The 19,364-nt window shown below is 34.3% G+C and overlaps 1 protein-coding gene across 2 annotated transcripts in view; it reads left to right on the forward strand.

Moving 5' to 3' along the window:
* The window catches only part of SGO2 (shugoshin 2), a 33,093-nt gene extending 15,206 nt beyond the window's left edge, over positions 1 to 17,887 (forward strand). Inside the window, exons 5-10 of one of the 2 annotated variants that reach the window (XM_074339769.1) lie at positions 1,117 to 1,202; positions 4,776 to 5,017; positions 5,992 to 7,686; positions 8,632 to 9,192; positions 11,314 to 11,464; positions 17,523 to 17,887. In XM_074339769.1, the coding sequence (XP_074195870.1) occupies positions 1,117 to 1,202; positions 4,776 to 5,017; positions 5,992 to 7,686; positions 8,632 to 9,192; positions 11,314 to 11,464; positions 17,523 to 17,538 (2,751 nt within the window). In that variant the 3' untranslated portion in view covers positions 17,539 to 17,887. Of the gene's footprint in view, positions 1 to 1,116; positions 1,203 to 4,775; positions 5,018 to 5,991; positions 9,193 to 11,313; positions 11,465 to 17,522 lie in introns of both variants that reach the window. The other variant, XM_019746475.2, reaches the window with a different exon arrangement.
* The last annotated feature ends 1,477 nt before the right edge of the window (positions 17,888 to 19,364 follow it).

The following is a 19,364-nucleotide window of genomic DNA, read 5'->3' on the forward strand; positions in this document are numbered from 1 at the left end:
CCATTAAAGAGTAGTGAAAATCCTGGCTTTCTACTAGACACCTTCTTTCACCACCCCAGAGGAGAGGAAGTTATTACCAAGTGAGGAGGGAACTCCAGAGTCCCCTTGTGTCCTTCACTGATATTGCTGTGGCACTCATGACCACCACTGTCCCAGCTCCCTCCTCCACCTTTTCTGACTGTACCCCTGGTTTGGAGAAGAGTTGCCTTATTATAGCCTGCTGAGTGTGGAAGCCTAGGCACCCCATTTGGCTTTTGCACCATTGTCAAAAATTAATTGACCAAATATATGTGGGTCTATTTCTGGACTCTGTTCTATTTCCTTGATTTATTTGTTTTTGTGCTAATACTATATTGTCTCAGTTATTGTAGACCGCCAACTTTGATCTTCTTTTCAAAGTTGTTTTAGCTATTCTAGGTCCTTTGCATGTCTATATGAATTTTAAAATTAACTTGTCAATTTACCCTTGTTTCTATTGCATGTTAGCACTGTGATAGGAAAACATGGTTGCCTGATTTTATGGTCTTTATTAAATAATTAAAACACACGTTCGGAAAGCATGTGAGAAAATTTAGCAAATATGGATAAGCAAAATTTAAAAACTATTTTAAAATCACCCAGACTTTGGATTTTAAAACACCGTTTAAAAATATATTATAAAATCAAATATATCACAGAGTACATATGTACACATGAGCATATTGCATATACAGCTGACCTTCAAACAGCGTGGCGTGCACGGGTTAGGGGTGCCTACCTCCACATAGTCAACCCACATGTCAGTTAAGATGGCTGCTGCCCAACCATGGATCGAAAACACTGCATATTTAGAGATATTGTACTTGTGTGGGATACACATGTGTATTTATTCATATGCATAGAAGAAAGTTTGGGACGTTATACCAAAATATTAGTGGTGATTGTCTTTGGATGGCATGGTTAAGGATGAACTGTGTTTCATCTTATCATCACATTATTCTTCTTGAACTATTGAAGACCGATGCAAGAATCATTCTATTACTATTGGTAACCTTGTATAATTTGGTGCTTTAATAACAAACATGATTTAATGAGATTAGAAATTCTGTTCATTTTCTTTATTCTTTTCAAAAATAGTTCCATCAGAGTCCCTTCCTACTGCCAGCTAGCAAGAAGAAACGGGTTAGTAAACAGTGCAAGTCTATGCATCTTCCATTTGCAAGGTAATTGCTTCAAAAGTTGGTTAAATGTTAACTTGCACACTTCTACCTAAGTGGGACTTGGAAAGTTTTTATTTGGTCCACTTCCTTGAAACATAGAAAGACGTTTAAAAATAATGAAATACTTTTTAACATTGTACCAGTAAGAGGAATTGAAGATATAATAAAATTCAGTTTTATATTTTGAAATAATATTCAGCTTTCCCATAGACTCTAGAGAAGAAGGAGGAACAGATGGACCTTTAGTTACTTGGATTTGAATTACACTGGTTCAGAGTACTTAGATTTTTATATAACACAATAATTGTTTGTGTGTGTTATACAGTGTTTAGATTTCATCAACCAATCGTTGCCTACTATGGTAGGACTGAGATGGTGTGTAGTATCTTGTTACAGGTTGTACCTCCAGGGCTCCCAGGAAACTTACCCGCATTCAGGAACCAAGTTCATCTGTAGTGTCCTGCTACTCTTTTTCTTTCTTTTCCTCCGGGTCACCCCTGGCCTCATGTTTTCTGCTGGGTAAATCTGACAATTCTTTCTACCTTTATTATCTTGCATACTGCCCCAATCTGTACAATTAATTTCATTGTTATTCCCCTGACCAAAATTTCCATTTCTTAATTGATTTGATTATAAGTCATAGTAAACACCCTACGAGTATTCAAACCTGTTATTTTAAAGGCAGTCTGCTGTCCAGTGAGGTAAAATGCCTCAATGAATTAATAGCATTGACCTAAATCCTCTTGTCTCTGTTAGACAATGTTCTCTTTGTTATATAACTTACAGGTTTATTGCTTTTATTTATGTACAGAAATAAATTCACTTATATATTGAAATGCTATTTATACCATAGTAGAAAATTCTTATATCTACTATGTCACTTTCTATTCTTTCCAGTTTATTGCATTATTTTGCCTATGATATTGTACTAGCACCACATTGTACCAGTACATTTTAATTGCCGTAGTGTTAAAATACAACATTTTGTTGTCATGTAGTTCTTTTACTTAGTTCTTTTTCATGAATATCTCGGCTGTCATTATAAACGCATTGTTTCATATAAACATACAGATCAAGTGTCAACTAGCCCTCTATAAAGTTTCACTGTATTTTTTAAAGTAGACTTTTGTTTGAAGTATAATACAAATGTTAGAAAAGGGCAAAAATCTTTAGAGCACTGTGAATTTTCACAGGTGAACCCTGTTGTATGGCCAATACCCAGACCCAGAAACAATTATGCCAGTACTAAAGGTGCCTCCTGTACCCTTTTTTTTGACCACTCAGCACCCACTCAAGGGTAAATATTATCCTGACTTCTAACATCATACCTTAATTAATTTTGCCCAGTTTTGAGCTTCATGTAATGAAATCATACAGTATGTATGATTTTTGTCTCTGTTTTCTTTTACTCAGCATTGTTTGTGAGATTCATCTGTATTGTCGTATGTAATTGTAGATCAGTTATTCTCATTGCTGTATAGTATTCCTGCTGTATAGTATTGAACTATTATATCATAATTTATCCATTCTTCTGATGATAAACATTTGCTTTTTCTTCTAGTTTTACTCTAGCATAAATAGTGCTGCTATGTATATGCCTGTTGAAATATATGTACACATTTCTATTGGGTATGTACCTAGGGGTAGAATTACTGGGTTTATACATAGTATATGGCTTTAGGAGAAACTGCCGAACAGTTTTCTAAAGGGGTTGTACCAATTTACATTCCTATATATGAGAATTCCTGTTGTTCTTTACCTTAACACTTGTTATGGTCTTTTTCATTTCAGCCACATTGGCAGACGTGTACTGGTGTTACATCGAGGTTTTAATTTTAATTTTCCTGATAATTAATTAATTTAAGCATCTGTTTATATGTTTATTTTTCTATTTGTTTGTCTATCATTTTTTTGCAGTTTTTAAATACATTATATGTAAATTCTTTGTGCATTACAAATGTGTTTTATTCTGTGGCTTGCCTCATCACTCTCTTTATGGTGTCTTTAGATCAATAGAAGTTCTTTTTAAAATCCAATTTGTATATCTATATAGCTATATCTGTTAATCCCCCCATTCCCCTTATGTTTACTACTTTCTGTGTCCTTTTAACAAAATCTTTACTAATTGGAAGGTCATGAGGTGTTCACCTATGTTTTCTTTTAAAAGCTTTATTATTTTCCCTTTCACATTTAGATCTTCAATCTACCTAGAATTTGAGGTATAATATGAGGGAAAGGCCATAATTTATTTTTTTTATGTGGAAATCCTGTTGACACAAGTGACTTCACTTATATATTGAAATGCTATTTGTATCATCTATTTAGAAAAGACCATTCTTTCCCTACCTCACTGCAGTGTCATCTGTATCATAAACCAGGTGACTGTATGTATGTGAGTCTGTTTCTGAACTCACTGTCCTAAGTTTTGATATTTGATAGTGTGAATCTCCATTTTAGTTATTTATGTTTTTGTTCTTGAATGTTATCTTGGCTCTTCTTGGCCCTTTGCATTTCCATGTGAATTTTAGAATCAACTTGTCAATTTACAAACACACACGTGTGTACACATATACATTCTCTTCTGGAATTTTGACTGGGATTTAAAAATTTGTTACATTACTAGTAACAAAAGAGAAAAGTAGTATCTTCTCAATAGTAACAGAAAAAAATGACAAAATTCAACAGTCTTTTATGAAAAAACTCTCAGCAAACTAGGAGTATGAGGGAACTTCTTTAATCTGATACGGAAAATCTATAAAAACCCAAAAGCAAGCATAGTAAATAATGGGAACACAATGAGAATGCCCTAACTTGCTCCTAAAGCCAAACACTATATAAAAACCAATAATTCTGCTCTTAGGTATATACCCAACAGAAATGCATACATACATTTCAAAAGGCACCGACGAGCACATAGCAGCACTATTTGTAATAGACCAAAACTAGAAAATACCACTATTTGGGTTCATTTACTGGCCACCTCCTACTTTATTTGATACTACTCTTCATTTTTTTAAATTCAGGAGTCAGTTTATCAGATTACTTCTACGGGTTTCTGTCTTTTCCCCCCACAGATTTTTGACTACTTTCTGTGGGTTTTTGTCTCTCCCCCCCACCCCATAGATTTAACTACTCTAGGAACGTGGCTTTAGTTTACATGGATGCCTTTTGGAAACAGCAGACTTCATTTCACACATAACTTTACATACAATTGTACTTGTCTGAAACCAGAGGAAGAGTTTTAGGTATTCCATAGAATTAATTATAGGAAAGCTGTAAATAATATATATGAGTATTTATAAGTATGTTTGAACTTTATTCATTTCATTATTATTATCCTAATAGCCCAACCCATTATCTCCTTTTGGGGCCACTGGGGCTATAGGGATAAACATTCTTGTTTTACTCCAAGTTCTGTACTATTAGAAACTACTTGTATAATTGTCTTCATTGAACACAGAGGGGATTTGTGGTTGGATCTTAAATCATTGCAACATGAAAAGAACTATCCACATGGATTTTCTAAATAACTTTTGTAAAATACAAAATTTTTCATTCATTCCCACTTGCCTTTAGGGTTCCATTAACTTCAAATGATGATGATGATGATGATGATGATGAAGATGGTAAAGAGAAAATGCAGTGTGACGACAACATTGCATCAAAGACATCACTTGATGTCCCCTCTTCAGTATCAACAAGACAACCTTTATCCACTCAGTGTAATTTGGAATCATTCTATCTTAAAGAAAATAATCAGAATGTATGTGGCTTAGATGATTCAGAGCATATTTCTTCTCTTGATATACTTCCCAAAGGTGAGATTTTTTAAAAATTCATTTTTAGTGTTAGTATTAAATAGCTACACTCATCACATTTTCTTCTTGAGGGCCATGATGTATAAACAGTTAATAAGTTAGATCTCTTGTGTTACAGATTTGCTAACTTATACCACTTTAAACTGCTGGTGAAAATTTTAATTTAAAAGTAAATATGCTGCCAAATGTCAGGTCCACAGTGGCCTGATACTATAATATTACTCTGGGAGCAATATTTAGAAATGAGCCAGCCTCAAGGCTTTCTTGGTATCTTAGCTTATGAATTGATAGATACCATATATATATTAATACACTAGTTTTATCTTCTCCTATTCATAGATAAGCAAATTGGGGGCCTAGGTAGGTGTAGTGACTTTTTCAAGATCATAACCAATTAGTGGTAAAGCAAAAACTTGAGTCTGTATAATGGTTGAGCAAGAGAAAATGATGACACGTTTTATTTACATGGTAGTTCAAACTAATCCTGCAGTGTAGTCTGGCTTATGTATTTGTCACATTTTCCAATTGGGATATGGAACTATAACTGTATTGAATTTAGAGCTTAGAATTGTTTTTCCTTTCTAGAAATTTATGTGTGCATATGTATAATTTGTAGAAACTTTAGCTGTCTGCTAATAGCCTTTTGATAGCAATCCTTATCACAGAGTTAGCACTGTAATTTGGGTTCACTAGCCCCCTCCCACTTTAGAAATATATGTTAATGGCTCTACTGTTGGGACCATGACAGAGTGAATTCTCCATAGATACAAATGTAAATTGTGACTTATGAATACTCTGATCATTTCTACTTTATTTTTTATTAGCATAGATTCTTCAACATATAAGTGTCTGGACAGAACACATTGTTAGAATTCCTCTCTGTGAAACAGCTTGATTTCTAATCTAACTCATTTAAAATAATAAATTCCTTGTCATTACTTATTTCTGAATTTTGTTTCCCTTTATTTTTATAGAAAGCCATTCTCACTCAGACCAAAGTTCCAAGAGCTCTCTAATGAGTGAGATGAAAAATGCCCAGCCTATCAACCACAGAAAGGAGAAATCATTTTCTAGTAACATAACTGAAAGGAAAAGACATGTGTCATTACCAAAATCAAGTAATCCTTCTGCAGACAATTCCTGTGTTACAGACGTACATCAACAATGGATTTCAAGTCCAGAATTAAATTGGAATAATGAGATAAATGCTCATACAAATGAAATGAATATTAAAATGCCAAGAAACATACAGTGCCTTCCTGACTCATCTGAGTCTGCAAGTGAACCTACTGCAGAGTGCACGAATCAAGTTCAGGGTAATGATGACGACTTTCAACTGCAGAAAACTGTGTATGATGCTGACATGGATTTAACTGCTAGTGAAGTAAGCAAAATTGTTACAGTTTCAACAGGCACTAAAAATAAAAGTAATAAAAAACCAAATGACTGTGGACTCAAAACTTTCAGAAAAGTGAAAGACTCAAGCTCTGAAAAAAAGAGAGAACTATCAAAGAGACAATTTAAAAATAGTTCAGATATGAATGTTGAGGAAAAGATTCATAATGAACCAGAAAAGAGATCTGTTGGCCTGAATGGCAAAGTGAATTCAGAAGATCCAAGTTTTATCCTCAACACTGAACACCTGACTCGGTTGAACATACGGAAGACAAGAACCCTTCATAATGGCTTTGACCAAGATGAAAAACAAAGTACAGAGAATAGTAAGAAGAAAGGAATGCATGTAACAAATGAGCAAGAGGAAACATACCCTTTCTCCCAAAGTTCAGATCAATTCCAGCAGGAAAGTAAATTTGATATGGTTCAGAGTTCTCTAGCTTATAATAAAAGTAAAGCTTCTAGACAGACATTTGTGATTCATAAGTTAGAAAAAGATAACTTGTTCCTAAGCCAAAAGGACAAAGAAACCATTTCTGAAAACCTGGAAGTCACAAATGAATTTCAAACAGCTGATCTTGCCACCCAACATAATAGAAGTTTAAGTGATAATGAGACCCAAAGTGTGTTGGATTTGAAAAAGCATGTCACTGATATGCAAACTGCTCAGAAAAATGATTCAAAAATAAATAAGAAGCTTAGGCAGAAAGTAAATCGGAGGACAGAAATAATTGCTGAAATGAACCAAATCTATGAGGATAATGATAAAGATGTGGATGGCCCAGAAAAAGCTAACTTTTCCTTCCAAACCCAAAAGGATAAAAACATTACTTCTGGAAACCTAGAAGTTTCAAATGAGTTTCAAAAACCTGCTCTTTCCACCAGCAATAACAGAAATCTGTGTGATTCTGAGCCCCAGAATGTGTTGGATTTGAAAAAGCTGATCACCGATGTATTCCCTGTTGGGCAAAATGAATCAAAAGTTAATAATCTTAGTCAGAAAGTAAATCGGAAGACAGTAATAATTTCTGAAGTGAATCATTTATATAATGAAAAAAATGTGTATTACCCGAGAAAGGATAACCCTGTCTTCCTAACCCAGAAGGAGAAAGAACTCATCCCTGAAAACCTAGAAGACCCAAATGAGTTTCATATACTTGGCCTTTCTACCAAAGCCGGTGGAAACCTATATGATTATGAGACTCAGAATGTTTTCGGGATGCAAACGCATGTCCGTGGTATGCAACGTGCTTGTCAAAATGAATCAAAAATAGGTAAGTTTAGGCAAAAGTTATATGGGAAGACAGAAATAATTTCTGAAATCAACCAAACATATGGGAATGATGAGCAAGGTGTGCAGAACCCAGAAAACAGTAACTTATTTTCTCTAACCCAGAAGGATAAAGAAATCATTCCTGAAAACCTAGAAGACTCAAATGAATTTCAGATAGCTAATCCTTCCAGCAGAGGTAATAGGAACCTCTGTGATTATGAGACTCGAAACATTTTGGGGGAGAAAAAACATGTTACTGATATGCCACCTGCAAAGCAAAATGGTTCAAAAATAAATAAGAGGCTCAGGCGTAAAGGAAGTAGGAAGGCAGAAATAATTTCAGAAATGAACCAAATAAATGGGAATAATGACAAAAATGTGAATGACCCAGAAAAAGGTAACTTTTTTTCCATAACCCAAAAGGATAAAGAAACTGTTTCTGAAAACCCAGAAGTCACAAATGAATTTCAAACAGCTTATCTTTCTGCCAAAGATATTAGCAGTTTATATGATTATGAGACCCTGAATATGTTGGATTTGAAAAAGCATGTCACTGATATGCAACCTGCTCCGCAAAATGATTCAAAAGTAAATAAGCTTAGGCAGAATGTAAATCGGAGGACAAAAATAATATCTGAAATGTACCAAGTATACGGGGATAATGATAAAGATATGCACAGCCAAGAAAGTTCTACAAAAGATCTTGATTTTAAAGTAAATGCATCAAAACAAAAACTTGAATGTCAGGGTATTATCAATGGATACTGTATGGAAGTCAGTAGTAATGAAAAGGAAAATTGTGATCAAATTTCAAATCCTTATAAACGAGTTAAAAAGCATGGGAAAGAATCATCAGACAAGGCAAAGAACATTTTGGCAAAAGATAAAAACAAACCTATCTTGCAGTTAACAGATTTTTCACAGACTTCTCTCTCTTCTGAATCAGGTTTAAAGCATATTACTAATGAAGCAGATGCTGATTCTGGTAACCAAATGGAAGAAACACATAAGAATCCAAAGGAAAGCACTACAACTCTGAATAAAAAAAGTGATGACATCCACTGTATGGAAGTGAAAAAAGGAGAGTGCCAGGTCAAAAGAAGAAATAAAACATCCAAGTCAAAGAAAAGGAAAACCTTCACAGAGCCTTCTCCAGATAGCCACAAAGTAATAGAGATAGTATCTGACACCAGTCAGGGACTATCAGTTAAATCTGAACAAGCTGATGAGGAAAAAAATTTGGAAAATGATAAAATTAAGCCAGACTTTTACACAAAGATGGTTAACTCTTTATCTCAGATTTATCCAGCCAACATACAAGATTCTTCCCTTAACTGTGTTCAAGAGGGTTCAAGACCTTTGAGTATTCCTTCTGGTAAAAATCTGATGATAAAAGAAAATTTTGCCCTGGAGAACTCACCAGTCTTTCAAGTAAGTGATGATGTGCAGGAGAAGATGACAGCGATGAAATTTAATGTCACCCGGAGAACACAAAAATCAGGAATAGGTAGGTCAATACCTGAAGTGATCAAATGTTAAAAGCATATTTTTCTCACAACCAGTAAAATATTTCCTGTTATAACTGATATTTTCATGGACTTTAAAAGTAATACTGAACTGTGTAGCCTGATCTACAGAAACAGTATGAAGGAATTTAAAGAAAGTTTAATATTTTGGAAAGATAACAATGAGAATGTCTTGGACATTTATAACCTAAAAAACAGGTTGGCCTTTATCATAAAGTTGTCTAATGTCATTAGGTAGATAATTTCCTTTTTCATATGTTTGAAGGAAATTGAGTATTTTGAATGTATATAATGAATTGCCCTGGATTGATTTTACCAATGACAATTGCAGGGTTTTTTTAAGGTGGGACTCTCTCCAACAAGTATATGTTTACTGTGATCAAAGCATTACTCTAGGTATTTTAGAGGATTAAAAAATAAACAATACCAACTCCCTTTCTTCAGAATACATGTATGTAAAAGTTACAAATACAATGGTAAATACTTTAATAAAAGCATACATATTATGCTAAGGGATGTAATGGGGAGTAATTTTGACTAGAGGAACCTGCAAAGACAGCATGAAGTAGGTAGCATTTTAGGCCCAAAAGGATAGGTAGGATTTTTACCTTAATGTTTACTTTTTATTTTCCCCCAGTTATTAAAATAATACTCATTGCAGAAAATTGAAAGTGGAGAATCAGAAAGTAATAGGAATCAAAAAAACAACTACCCAGAAGAACTGCATTGAATATTTTGGCATTTGCATGCAGACTTGAATCTATGGATTTTTAAAATATGTACTTGAAATCATACTCTATATAACATTACTTATCCTGCATTTTCCCCTTAACATTGGATCCTTAGGATGTTCCTTTGTATATTAGAAATTTTGTAATATTAGATGTTCCCTTATCAATTAAAATTTTCTACTGGGAGCCTAACATTTCACTACATGTGTAGAACATGAGGACTCTTTTTTTTCTAGTTTTATTGAGAGATAATTGACATACATCACTGTGTAAGTTTAAAGTGTACAGCAAGATGGTTTGACTTACATATATTGCGACATGATTACCACAATAGGTTTAGCTAACATCTCATACAGATACACTAGAAAGAAAAGAAAAAAAATGTCTCCTTGTGATGAGAACTCTTAGGATTTAGTCACTTAAAAGCTTTCCTATATATCATACAGCAGTGTTAACTATAGTCATTATGCAATACATGACACCCCTACTACTTGTTTTATTGTATAATTGTAAGTTTGTACCTTTTAACCAACTTCTACCAATTTCCCCTCCCCTCAATTACCTCTGGTAACCACAAGTCTCCTCTCTTTCTGAATTTGGGTTTTTCTTTATTAAGAGTCCCCATATAACTGAGATCATAAAATACTAATAATTGTTTTTTTTCTGACTTGTTACCATGTCTTTAAGGTCCATCTGTGTTGTTGCAAATAGTAGGTTTTCCTCATTTTTTATTTGGCTGAATCATATTCCAATGTATTTATATACCACAACTTCTTTATCCATTCATTCGTTGATGGACACTTAGGTTGTTTCCATGCCTTGGCTATTATAAATAATGCTGCTATGAACATGGGGGTACAGATATCTTTTCAAGTTAGAGAACACTAAGAGTTTGATGGATCAGGCTATTCCAGGCAAAAGGAGTACTGAAGCAAAAGAAGTAAAAGGTCTAGGTTTGCAGGAGATGCATATTAGAGGACATGAGCCATCTTTCATCCCTTTTCCTCATGGTGCTGTTCACCAAGTGAGAAATTGATGACAAATGCTGAATGAATGCGCACAATTTGTGTGATTCTGTGAATAGAGTTGAACCACAAAGAATTTTTACCAGCCTGTTTGATTTCAGAATTAAAATGTGGGCTACTTTGATAGTTTGTTTCAAATTTTTAAGTTTCTTTTCTCTCATTATGGCTGGAGAAAAATTAAACTGATTTATAAATAATTTTAGTGCTACAAGTGTAATATTTTAAATTATAACTTGGTTATTATTACGTTTAAAAATTTGATACCAATGATTTTAAACCACTTAATATCCCATATCTATTCCCATATCTATATTTTTATAAATATTTGTGAAAATATTCTTTTCAGGTGGTAGAACACTACAGGACTTGACAAATACCAGTTTTGTTTCAAATGACACTGTTAAATCTGAAAGTAAGTCAGAAGATCTACCTGTAGAGCTGCCAAGCCGAAGAAGAAAGTGCGCACCTCTCCATTTCAAAGAGCCAAGTCTCAGAGAGTAAGTATTTCAATGATATTAAAGTGATTTCAGTGTGATATTATAAAATATATACTTAAAAAAAAATTCCTGCCTGAATTAGTATTTGAACACTTTTGAATAGCAATAAAACATATGTTATGGACATGTAATATGTAACATTGAAGAAATGTTTTATTCTTTAAACAGACTTTTGAAAAAGATGTTGCCTGTGATTTGCAAACCACTATTTATATATCTGTTATTCCATTTATTTTCTACCTTGTTTCCTAGAAGTGGCTTTCAAAGTGGTTTATATGTCCTTTGGCCTCAAAGAATAATAGTCATTTTTTTTCTTTTTTAAACTTCAAACATGCCTTAGCTAAGACAAAATAATAGTACTCCCCCCATTTATTCATCCTTCAGTTCAACAATTATCAATATTTTGCCATATTTATTTCATTTATCTTTTTTTGTTGTAGTATTTTTAAAGCAAATCCCTAGCTTTGGGTCATTTGATTCCTAAAACACTTCTGTATATACCTCTAAACATTAAGAACTTCTTAGCAAAGTTCTTAATTAGACAACAATGATCACATCTAACAAAAATCAGTAATTCCCTACTGTCATCTAATAGCCAGTCCCTATTCAGATTTCCTTGATTAGCTCAAAAATGTCCAAATGCCTTTTATATGTGTTTTATTCAGAATTTCATTTTTTTAAAGGATAAATGAAATCACCTGTTTTGTGGAACCTGATTATATGTGGGACGTATTGTCAGAAGCATAGAAAAAATATCCTTAAATTTATTTTGTCTTCTTTGCATTGTTTCAGTGTTTGCTTTTTTTATAAAATGGAAGATGTGATGGTTCTGATAGATATTTTAAAACAATAACCAGCACATGACAACAATACAAGGGAGGATAAAAGAGAAGCAAATTAAAAGTGAAATAAAGAACCAAGGACTTTTTTAAAAAATGACTTTATTGAGCTATGGTTCACATACCATACATTTCATCCATTTGAAGTATACAGTTCAGTGGTTTTTAGTATCTTCATATCATCGCTCCCGTACCCCCAGCCCTGCGCAACCATTCACCCACTTCCTGTCTCTGTAGACTTCCCTGTTTTGCACATTTCATATGAATAGGATCATATAATATATGGTCTTTCTTTGTGACTGGTTTCTTGCCCTTAATATAAAGTTTTCAAGGTTTATCCATGTTGTAGCATATATCAGTATTCCATTCCTTTCTTTGAGTATTCTATTGTATAGATAGGATATACATATTCTAACATATGTATGTAATGTACACACCACGTGTTATCTACTTGTCTGTTGATAGACATGTGGTTGTTTCCATCTTTCAGTTATTATGAATACTGCTGCTCTCAGTGTTCTTTTGCAAATATTTATGTGTACATATGTTTTCATTTCTCTTGGGTACATGCCTCGTTGTACAATTGCTGAGTCATGCGGTAACTCTATCTTTCATCATTTGAGGAGCTGCTGGACTGTGTTTCAAAGCTGCTGCACCATTTTATATTCCGACCAATGGTATATAAGGGCTCTGATTTCTCCAAAGCCTCACCAACACACTTGTTATTTGACTTTTTAATGATTCTAGCCATGCTAGTGGATGTGAAATGGTATCTTACGGCTTTGATTTGTATTTCTCTGGTGACTAATGATGTTGAGCATCTTTTCATGTGCTTATTGGTCATTTGTGTATCTTCTTCAGAGAACTGTCTATTTGATCCTTTACCCTTTTTTCAATTGGGTTGTCTTTTTGTTGTTGAGTTGCAGGTTAAACTTTTTATTTCAAACTGATTTTAGACTTACTGAAAAGTTATAACAATAGTACAAAGGTTCCTCACCCAGCTTTCCTCAATTTTAACATCTTACATGCCCACAGTACAATGATCAAAACTAGAATTGGTACAATACTATTAACTATGGACTTCTACTGATATCCTTTTCTGTTCTAGAATCCTATCCAGGGTCCCATGTTGCATTTAGTTGTTGTTTCTTGTTAGCCTCCTCTACCCTGTGACAGTTCCTCAGTCCTTCCTTTTCTTTCATGACTTTGACACCTTTGAAGATTATTGGTCAATTATTTTGTAGGCTATCTGTCAGTTTGGTTTATCTGATGTTTTCTCATGATTACAACGTGGTATGCATTTCTGACAAGAATTCCACTGGAATGGTATGTCCTTTTCATGGCATCATGTCAGAGCCCATCATTTCAATATGTCTGATTACTAGTAATATTAACCTTGTTCAATTGATTAAGGTGGTGTCTGCTGGATATTTTTCACTATAAAGTTATTGTCATTTTCATTACAGTTAATGAACATTGGGGGAGACACTTTAGTCTATGCATACTGTTTCTGCTCATACTTTCACCCAATATTTGTAGCATCCATTGGTGGAGCTTGTCTTCAACACTTACTACTGTGGTGTTTGGCTAGTAGTGATTTTTCTCTTTCCCGCTTTCCTTCTACATTAATTGGAATTCTTCTGTAGGGAAGAACTGGTCCCTCTCCCTCCTTTGTTTCATTGCTCAAATCATTCCAACTTGGGCTATTAAGAGTTTCTTCAGGTTGGCTCCTGTGTTCTTTCAATAAGACCTCATATTATTTTGAGCACTTCCTCACTTTCTGATACATAAGATGTTCCAGGTTTATCTTAATGTTTTTCTTGCCCCATACCCCAAATTGTTAAGTTCTTCAAAGATCCTGGTTTCCTTGATTGAAGAATTTTGTTTAGAAACCAGAATCTGGACACTAGGTATTCTCACTGCGTATATTGTGTTGTATGAGCTATCTACTGCTGCCTAACAGTATGACCATAAACCTGGTAGCTTAAAACAACATACGAGTACTTTTTTAATCTCTCAGTTTCTGTGGTCCAGGAATCTGGACTCGGCTTAGTTGGGTGCTCTGCTTAGTGTCTCACAAAGTTGCCTCAATGTCCTGAGTCATTTTGACTTTGGGGAAGAGCCAGAAGTCGAATGGTGCCATATCTGGTAAATAAGGTGGATGAGGACACACTGTAATGTTTTTGCTTGACAGAGATTGCTGTATACCAGAAGCAGTGTGTGACATGGAACGTTGTCATGATGGAGGCTGATTTACGGCACACTTTAAAACACATCTTCTCTGAACTGTATCTGACATCCGACTGACTGCACCAAACAAGTTGAAACTTGTCACACACTGTTACTAAGATTCGACATGCTGCTTGCCATATTGAAGATCCCTGCTTTTCTGTTGGATGGCATTCGGCAGCAGCATTCATTGTATTTTGTGATCACAACGGAAAGGCTCCATGTCACACATCACTTCTGGTATGGCAATTTCTGTCAAAAACATTACGATGTGTCCTCAGCCATCTTATTTACAGGATCTGGCACCGTGCAACTTCTGGCCTTTCCCAAAAATCAAAATGACCATGAAAGGTAAACATTTTGAATGGATTCAGGACATTGAGGCAGCCACGACAGTGCAACTAAAGACACTTATGAAAGAGGACTTGCAGAACTGCTTCAGAAAGTGGCAAGAACGACGGGATAAATGTGTTCAAAGTAAGGGGGTGTATTTTGAAGGGGGTTAATCGCATCTCGTATATACTTTATCATATTAAGAAAATATTCCTCAGTGTTTTAATATGAATGAGTGTTGAATTTTGTCATCTATGAAAAAATCATATGCTTCGTTTCCTTAGATTTATTAACACAGTGTGTGCTGATAGGTTTTCTAATATTGAACCAACCTTCCATTCCTGAAATAAATCTCATTTGGTCATGGTGTATGTTTTTTATAATGTAATGTTAGATTTGCTTTTGTAACTGTGCTATGAGCACTTGAGAAGAATATCTGTTCTCTATTATCAGAGTGTAGAGTTTGATATATAGCCATAAGATTTATCCTACGATATGCTGTTTAGATCTTATATCTCTTTATTTTTTTTGTCCACTTTATCTGTCTTGTACTGAGAATAGTATATTAAAATCTCCTACTATTGTATTCCTATCTGTCTCTGTGCCTCGTCAGTAGTTTTTGGTCCATAAAGGTAGTTGCTCTGCTATTTGGTGCATAAATATCATAATTACTATATATTCATAGGGGGTTAGGGCTTTTACTATTAATAATGTCCCCCATTGTCATGTTAAGACTTTGGGACTTAACAGATAAAGACTTTAAAAAGCATATGTGTATTACCTTCCTGGCTACTCCTGCCACTGCTAGCCTCAATGAACTCCATTATATATTGCAGGCAGTTTCTATCAGGAGCTACTCTGACTGGGCCTATTAGCAGCTGTAATATACCTGCTGCATGCCTTCCCAATCCAAAAAAAATGGTAGCTGGGTTGTTATCACTCTTAGTATTTATACTAATGTACATTGTGATTTTTGCTTTTAAAAAATTTACCAACTAAACTGTTCACCAAATAATCTGCATGACCAGTAGGTCTAAACTAAAATAGGAGACTATTTCATTTTACTGTATTTGATTTAGAATAGGTAGCTCTTTTCAAAGAATTACCTAAATTTTGTCTAATTACCCAAGGCAATGGTATCATATTGACTCAGAAGAGGGATACAGGGGAAGAAAAAAGACGTTCTCTCCATTGACCCCTTTATGCCTTCTCATATGGGACCATGTGTATGTATCTCATCCAAAAAACATACCTAATGTAAAGCATAAATACAACTCCATTTCTTGCAACATGATATACTAGGTGCGTGGGTCAACCTTCTTACTGAATAAATAAATAAATAAATAAATAAATAAATAAATAAATAAAGCTACTGGACAAAATATTAAACAAAACAAAACCATCCCTCCCCCCAACACAAACCCTCAAATACATCTAGTAGCTAGTAGAGAAGTAAGAAAGCTCAGATTGGAGAGCAGGAAGCCAGAAAAGCGAATAGAGCCTGAAACTGGGTTTTGCCTGAAGACATTTTCCTAACTAGGTGAACCTAAGCCTTGGATTCACACACCAATGGGGCTGGGGACATAAGGCAGATTCTAGGGTTTGACTAAAATGAAGAGTCTAATAGTAGATCTCCTTCAATAAAGTTGAGCTACTCTCTCAAGTAGAAGAGCAAACTAAAAATAACCTTCCCACTAGCTTTTTTAAGTCCCGGGAAATAACTCTGGTACTGAGTTGAGGAGAAAAAGAAATCTTCTGAGAATTCATAACCAGAATCAAACCCTCATACATTGCAATTGGAATTCACACTATCTGGAACTCACAAAAAAATGTCAAGCAGAGGATTCAGTATTAGTTCATGACTTGTAGTGCCCCCTGCTGTCTGTGAGAAGCAAATGCAAATATTTTCTGGAGGGGCCCTCCTTTATCTCCGTCCACAACACGTATTCCACAGATAAAGTTGCAAGGGAAATGAACAACTAGCTGACAGCAAAGACGAGCACTGTATACACAAGGGAACCAGATACTAGCAGAAGCAACTGATAGCAGGATCAGACAGTAGTATAAACAGTCCAAACATTTGTGTAATGTTTCAATAAAGGAGAGGCTTGAAAATGAGTATTTAAAGAAGTAAGTTACAGAAAAGTCCCAATGGAATGATTGCATTGATATAAAGATCAAATATAGATAAAACCAGACTATATACTTTTTAGGAGTGTAATACACAAATGGTAAAAAGTAAAGAAAAGCAAGGGAGTGGTTAACACAATACAGGATCATGGTTACTTCTTGGGGAATGAGAAGGCTTGGGATCAGAAAGGGGTACACTAGAGGCATCTGAGGTGTAATATTTTATTCTTAACTTGGGGGGTAGGTACTTCAGCATTTATTTGATTGTTTTAAAATTGTATTTTCTAATATATAAAGTTCATAATTAAAAGAACACTTGTGGTAAAACATGTAACGTATAAAATCTGTGTTTGTTTTTCTTAAACCGTTTTGATAATTCCCACTATCACAGAGTATTTCAGGTATATGGCATAGCTTGTGGTTTGAGGAAACTGCTCTCTACTGGTGTGACACATTAGTTTTCTCCATGCTTCATAGCAAAAGCATCAGTTTTAGGTTATTAATCTTCCCTTTTTTCTACTTTGCAGCAAGATGAGAAGATGAGGTGAATTTATGGATTCTGATTTTTCTGAATTCTAAAACCCTGACAAGTCAAAACAGGGATAAAACTAGAATCAAGAAGAGGAACTGCATGATGAAAAGTTTTTGTTTTAGTTTTTTTTGTTCTTTATTTTCTGCCTTTTTATGGAATGTTGGTTTTCCATTCTTATGTTTAGATGTTTGTGCATAAAATAGCTATACTATAATATTAATTTCATTACAAAATTTAAAATCATTTTGGTCATCCTATAACTTATCTTCCTGCTCATTTGTGCTTCTTCAACCTGATAGCCTTTAACTAAACAATAGCTGTTAACCTTTTAACCAAATAAAACGTATTATAAATACTTTTGCATTGGTTATCTTGTTGTATACCAAGTTTTCTTTTGTTTTATTTTTAAACCATTCAATATATGTGAACACCTTTAAGATTTTAAAAGTCTCCTTTTGCCCTGGCCAATTTTCTCTCTCTCTTCATTCTTCTACTTTCAGAATTACTTAGTAATCATGTAGGTTCTGTGTTGCTTTATTATGTGTCGTCTGATGACTTGGTTGAGGGGGTTAACCTTTCAGGCTCTTTGAATTTGTTTTTTATGACTTTATTTTAAAGATCACTTACTAAAGTAGTAATAAAAAGTAATAAATCCTATTCATATCTGAGATCAATGAATAGAACTTAACCGTATTCAAATGACTAGTCAAATTCTGTTCTGCCTAGATGGAAAAGCTGTCTTAGACAATATCTGACAACTGAATGGGTGGGCGCAGAATTCTGCATATTAGTAAACATTTCAGTTAATTTGGGGGCAGATTGTCCTGGGACCAAACTTTGAGAAAAACTGATGTAGGGGTTCAGAGTCCCACAGAATTTACTCAGTATCAACAATGTGGGTTGAATGCGGGGACACACGCTTGTTTTAAAGAACAGCGGACATAGTGATTAAGAGCTTGGCACCCTGTCAGTGTTGGTCACTTTTCCTGTACTCCTATTACTTTCAGCCTTTGGACCTCCTAGAGTCATTCTCTGTGATTGTATTTTTGTTCCTATGCTTATTTCTATTTTTTTCTTTATGAGATTTTTCTTTTTATCCCTTTATATGAAAATTATTTTCCATTTTATGTGGTCAAATTTATCAACCTTTTCTTTTGTTGTTGGTGGAATTTGGTCACAATAAGAAACAATTTTCCTGTTCCCAGATTATAAACACATTTCCCTGTGGTTTCATTTGGTTTTACATTTAAATTTCTGATTCATGTGGATTTTGTTCTCTTGTATGGTGTGAAATGAATGCAGCTGGTGCCCCATTGATTAAAAAGTTCATATTTTCCACTTCTGATTTGAATGCCACCTCTTTTTATGTTGTATTCCCATGTAGACTTAAATTTATATCTTGATTTTCTGTCTAGTCTTTTTATGCCCACTACCACACTCTTTAAATTATAAGGAGACTTTAGGAGAGTTTCAAAGTTTCCCTCATAGAGGTTTTACACATTTCTTGATAAATTTATGCTTAGGTATTTTGGTTTTTTTCTTGGTAATATACTGGGGCTGCCAAAAACATGTATACAAGTGGACACTTTGGTCAGTGTTGCCCAAGCAGTAGTTTGCTGTAATCAGAAATGTCTGGACACTGATGGTAACCATTTGAGCACCTCTTGTAATTGCAGACGCCAAACGTGACTTGTGTTCATCTTTTGTTTTCGGTATATATTGAGTATTACAATTTTAATAGGTTTTTCCTTTCTTAAAATGTGTATACATTTTTTTTGTACCCTCTGTATATGGGATCTTTGATTCTCTTTTCTAATTGATTATTGTTTGCATGTAT

The sequence above is a fragment of the Rhinolophus sinicus genome, linkage group LG01 (assembly GCF_036562045.2).
Source record: "Rhinolophus sinicus isolate RSC01 linkage group LG01, ASM3656204v1, whole genome shotgun sequence".
NCBI lineage: Eukaryota > Metazoa > Chordata > Mammalia > Chiroptera > Rhinolophidae > Rhinolophus > Rhinolophus sinicus.